General features: G+C 45.4%; 1 protein-coding gene across 1 annotated transcript in view; it reads right to left on the minus strand.

The window, feature by feature from the left end:
• DYNC2H1 (dynein cytoplasmic 2 heavy chain 1) overlaps positions 1 to 5,833 on the minus strand; it is a 427,915-nt gene that overhangs the window by 408,340 nt on the left and 13,742 nt on the right. The window contains exons 9-12 of the mRNA XM_019530264.1: positions 5,339 to 5,450; positions 5,047 to 5,171; positions 2,002 to 2,177; positions 304 to 499 (exon numbers count right to left, since the gene is read on the minus strand). Coding sequence (XP_019385809.1) covers positions 304 to 499; positions 2,002 to 2,177; positions 5,047 to 5,171; positions 5,339 to 5,450 — 609 coding nt within the window. The remainder of the gene's footprint in view (positions 1 to 303; positions 500 to 2,001; positions 2,178 to 5,046; positions 5,172 to 5,338; positions 5,451 to 5,833) is intronic.

Here is a 5,833-nt window from a genome sequence, read left to right on the forward strand (position 1 = left end):
GGGGGATGGGGGTGCAGAGGGTGCTGACCCACACTGCAACAGGTCACTAAAACAGACTGTGTGGCCCTCCGGCCCAAATAATTGCTCACCCCATCTTAAGCTAACAAAAACACTCTGTCAGTAGAGCTCCATCCACACCATGGGTTTTACAAGAACTGCCTTGTCAGGTAAAGGACTATGATTTTTTCACACCTCTGGCAAAATTGGCTTATTAGCTTGATAATCAAATAGAAAGATTATGATTTAGAAATACTCAATTAATAAGATACAGAAATCAGTACAGATAGTGATTATGGTTTATACCTGCTTAAGGATAACTGCTTGCTTGCAGAATTTTTGTGCAGTGTTTGCAACTTGCTGTATTTTAGCAGGAATAACAAAACCAAGTGCTGTCAGCTGACGAACTTCTCTTAGGAGAGTCACTAAACGATCAGAATAATGTATTTTTAGTGATCCATCAGAATGATCCAGTTCCATAACAGGACTGCTAGCTTGTATGCTAAATCAAAATGAAATATTGAAAATTATTAACTATAATTTGTCATGCATCCTTTCTTAGTTGTATTCTGAACTGGCATACAATACGCAAATTCCAAAATGCTGCATCCAATTATATGTATTACATTTTTCCCACCTAGTTTTTTAGCAAACAGTATTTAAAGCTGTCCAGCTCCCAGAAAGATAGAGACTAGGGCCAGTAAAAGCACTTGCAACATACTTTCAGATACTGAGTGGGGTTGGGTGCCATGGGAAACGGCAGGCAGAGGGAAGTAGGGATGCAGTGGGGGCTGCGGGAAGCGGCAGCGACGTGAGGAGCAGCAGGGGCCACAGAAAGTGACAGTGGCGCAGGGAGCAGCAGGGGGAGTGGTGAGGTGAATGACACCACTGTATTTTGAAGCAGGAATCAGCAGCAGTGTGGGGAGTAATGGGGGAAATGAAGGGGACCGCAGGAAGTAGCAGCAGCATAAGGAGCAGCAGGGGGTGTGATGGGAGCCGCAGAAAGTGACAGCAGTGCAGGAAGCGGCACTGAGGGGGGCGGTGGCAGCAGTGGCAGTGGCGGGGAAGTGGCAGCAGCAGTAGCGGGCGGGCCTGAGGGAGGGAAAGCAGGGAAGTGGTGGGGGAGTGGTGATAGTGGATGGGAGTGAGGAGCCCATGCCGGTGCCCTGGAGTTCATGGGAACCCAAGGTGGGGTGGCAGGAGCCTGAGTGCAGGGTCTGCCTGGCTGCACCGTGTGAGACTTACACACAGCCCACAAGCAATGGAGCCAGCAGCCCAGCCCTATCTCTCTCTCTCTCCCACCCCACCCATCATAACCCCACCCACCATAACCCCACACCTTCCCAGAGCCCAGACCCCCACCACATAACCCACACCCACTCACCCTATCCCACACACACACCCCAACCACACCCCTCACATACACCCCCCGACTGCCCACACAATATACAGTAAGACTGTATTTTGAAGCTATTATGCAATCACCTCTACATACACTTTGCAAACACATAAATCAGTACAATTTTTTAAAAAAATGTAATTAAAATACGTTATAGTGATGTTTTATTTTTCTGTATATGATTTGGATTTTTTTTCTGGTTTCAAGATTGAAGCACCCTCCTTACCAAAAGGAATACTTCTGGGACAAGGGGAGAGACTTCTGGTGGTGAAGGTCAGGCATGGGGGGTGGGGTGGCACTCAGGGGAATGTGTGGGACTTCCAGCCCCAATATGGCAACCAGGGACAGAGCAACTGTCAAGGGGCAGGGCTACTCATGAGGCTCTCGACAGCTCACCAGAAATAGGTAAGCTTCCCTCCACCCGAAATAACTGCCTGCCCCCCGATCTATAACAATAAAATGACAATGAATTGATTTATTTCTCAATTAATTTTTTCTTCTACAGCAGACCACCATTCTCCCTCTCTCTACCAGCTCTTTTTAGATTACACCATAATACCAATTTTGAAACAACATTCCTTTTTTTAAAAATATGTTATACTTACCACAGTCCCGACCTGGGATCTGACAATGTTGTCTGAATGTCCCTGGACCAATCATCAAATTGATCTTGTTCATATAATTTAAGCTGTTCTAAAAGATCATCTGCATTTCTTCGAAAAGATTGAAATCCAGACAAGTCAGACAGAAGAGCCTCTGAGATCCTGATAGCATCATCCACCTTAAACAAAACCCCATTAGACAAATGTAAGCTAAAGGAGGCATGAATTTCTGAATCTTCTGAATTTTCACCTTTCCTCTTAAAGGCTACTACTACTAATAAAGATTAATTACAAAGCATAACACATAAAAGACCCACTAATATAAACCTAAGCTTTCCAAGAGAGGAATTCTTTTGCGAGAGCATATCAGTCTTCAGAAAACATTTGTATGCCCCCTCTGAGACCTACATAATGTATGTCAGAGTCCCTGTCTGTTTCTTTTGCACTAGAAGTGTCCAACTCATGCCAGGCTTGTCCCAGACTGTAGGGCAGGGGTGGACAAAATACAGCCTGTGGGCTGGATCCAGCCTGTAGAAGGTCTTTCTCTTGCCTGCAGTAGGTCCCTCAGTCCCACTTAGCCAAGGCACAGTCCAGCCATGGCGTGGCCTGCCACCCCTGGGCACACAGTGGGGCTGGGCTGGCTTCACAGCTGGACTACCTTTCTAGACAGCCCAGGTGGTGGCAGCTCCTTCTGGCTGCCGTCACTGCTGGCCCCAAGCCTGTGGTACCAGCAGGGACCCGCAACACACAGCGCCAACCCCATGTGCCCCATGCCTGCTCCGGGCTCGCCTGCCCAGGTTCAGCAGTGGTGGCACAGGTCAGAAGCTGTAGCTCAGCATGGAGGAAAAGTGACCCCTCCCCATCACCACCACTGGGCTGTTCCTGCTGCAGCCGCCCAGAGCCCACACCATGCTGGGCTGCCCTGAGTCCGCTCTTCACTGCCACCACTATCCCACTAGGCAGCAGTGATGGCAGCGTAGATGCTTCTCAACCTTTTGGCGCAGATCAAGCATAATTTGTTTTTTTTTCCACTTCCAAGATGGCAAACCCCCTTCCCAAAAGCAGTACTTCTGGGGGCAAGGGGAGGGACTGGTGGCAAAGGTCAGGGATTAGGGGGTAGGACTTCTGGTCCCAAGATGGCAACCAGGGGTCGGGGTCCCTATCAAGGGGCAGGACTACCCTTGCAGCCTTTTACAGCTTACCAAAACTCATTAAGTGGCCCTCCACCTGAAATAATTGCCCACACCTGCTGTAGGGACTGCTCCCAGGCCAGATCCATAGCAGCAACAACAGTGGGGCCATGCTCAAGTGACAGCACAGGTCTGGGGCCAGGCAGCAGTGTGGAGGTCATATTCAGGCACCTGGGCATATCTGGGGCAGGTGGGGTGCTCTGGCCAGGCAGCAGCGTGCAGCTGGGGGTGTGTGGTCTCTAGCCAGGCAGCTGTGTGGATGCACGGTGGTGTGGGGCTCTGGCAGGGTAGCAGTGGTGAGCCAGGACTATGAGGTAGCGTGGTGTTCTGGGGAGCAGCAGCACAGAGTGGGGGGCATGCAGGGCTCTGGATGGGCAGCAGCACAGAGTAGGGGGCATGCAGCATTCTGGCTGAGTTGCAGCACAGAGCAGGGGATGTACAGTGGTGTGGGATTGCATCCGTGGAGCAGCGCAAGTCTGGAAGCATGCAGTGGCACAGGGCAGTGTTTGAATGGCAGCGTAGGGGATGCTGCAGATAGCCATGTCCATTGGGATCCCAAATTCTGTGCTAGGCCATGTATTCCAACTTCCAGTAGCCAACCTTTCCTTAATTGCTTTTGACTCTAACATGTCTTTTAACATATCAATTTACTTTGGTCAGTGTGACTCTTCTAAAACAGATCAACAATAGTTACAAAATTTCCAGTTAGAAATACTTTAGAAAAAGAAAAAAGGAGGAGGACGCAGCAGCATGCCCAGTTAAGTAAATGCCTCAATGGACACTCAAAACCTTAAGAAACAAAGTTTTGTGAAAATAAAGGAATTAGTCAATTGGCTTTGAAAACTTCCTCACAGGCTCCCAACCATCAAATGCGGTGAATAAATGTCAGAGAGAGGTTAATACAAATTACAATCTAAAAGAGGTTAATACAAGTCCTTTAACAATGCAACTAAAAAGACAACTGGCATTCTTTTAAACGTGTGCTTCCAGATTAGAGTAAGTAGAGCAAATCCTCTGTGAATAACCTGGTATCTTACCTATATTCTCTGGATTTGGGGAATATGCGGGAGAAATAAAATTATAGTACAATGGTAAAGGGCATCAGAATTTAGCAAATCAATGATGTAAAAAAAATCTTTCTTTAAATACATATATATTGACAGATTCACCTCTAAGAAATAGGCTGTCTACAACATTAGAAGCAGTGGCCCTCCCGGGTTATTAAAAACATTGTGCAGATTAGTATGAGAGACGAAAAATATAAGAAAATATGTAGAGGATCTAAAAGCACTTTTTCCAATGCCTTTTAATAGTAACTTGTTAGGACATGTATTTTCCTAAACATTGCCTACCCTCATAATAGTGTTACAGCCCTTTAGGGCATTTAAAAATTATAATATTTAAATCACTACAGTGACTCCTTGATTTTCATGAAGAAAATAGGCAAAGTAAGATTTTCTCAAAACTTAAAATCATGACATTGGCAAAAGCAGATGCAGCACAGAGAAGTAATTATGCATGCAATATAGCACAAGTTGTTTTCTGAGTAAATGACTCAAGATGCCCAACTCCACTGTAACTGCTCTTTGCTAGTTTTTATAATTCTCTTAAATATTTCCAGAATGAACTTTATTGAAAACACAGTAGGAGGCCGCTCACTGTATCTTTTTTTTTTTTTAATCAAAGAGACAATTTTCTGTGTATTAGGTAAATCAAATTCTACTTGGCAAGCAGTCTCAAAAAAAAAGAAAAGTCATTAAGTATTGCAAATGTACACCATCTCCCTAGTAGTGCACATTACAAGCATTTTTATAGCAAGTCAGTAGTCAGTGTTTGGAAAAAGAATTTAAACTCTTACCTTCAGCTCTAACTGCCGAACCCAAACAATGTTATTGACAACTTCAGAGAGATTTTTGCCTGAAAGTGGCCCAGAAATGTCACCAGGAACACCATGGCATCGAGCTTCAAAGTCTGTGCAAAAATCTATACAAATCCAACCATAGGTGTTCAACAAAACATAGAACAATTAAAAAATAATTAATTATAGCAGCAAGCAGTATATTTGTTTTACTGTATGAAGAGGAGAGAAAATAAAACATTTCCACCCCACCAAAAAAACTCACTATGAAAGTCTTTTGATTAATGGTTACCTTTGATAGAGTCTTGAAGTCTTGCTAGCAATGTTTCCCTTTCAAAAAGTAATTCTTTGCTAATGCTTGGGCGTTTCACTAGCTCCTTATACTTCTGAAATGCTTGAAGAAGCTAGAACAGAAAAATGTAGAGCAGCAACTAATATCTAATGAACAGGGATCTGGGTTTTCCATTGCCAGCAGAAAAATGGAAAGAAGCGCAGATTTTCCCTTTTAATTGAGGAAAACGAAGATTTTTCATTTTACCAGAGAACTACACAGTTTTTTTCACATGCAAAGAGCAATCTGCAGGCTGGCAGAGTTCCAGCCTGCAAGGGGCTAGGGGGACCGGCAAGCAGGCAGGAGGCACCATGTACATGTGCATGCTCACACATGCACATAGCCACTAGGCATCTGAAGAAGAGATCCCACAGGTAAGTCTGGTGAGGGGGAAGGGTGGACTGAGGCCCCTATAGGGAGGGAGGGAGGGTGGGAGAGAGTTGGGCAGGGCTAGGG

This window comes from Crocodylus porosus, unplaced genomic scaffold (assembly GCF_001723895.1).
Source record: "Crocodylus porosus isolate Cpor-Errol unplaced genomic scaffold, CroPor_comp1, whole genome shotgun sequence".
Classification (NCBI taxonomy): domain Eukaryota; kingdom Metazoa; phylum Chordata; order Crocodylia; family Crocodylidae; genus Crocodylus; species Crocodylus porosus.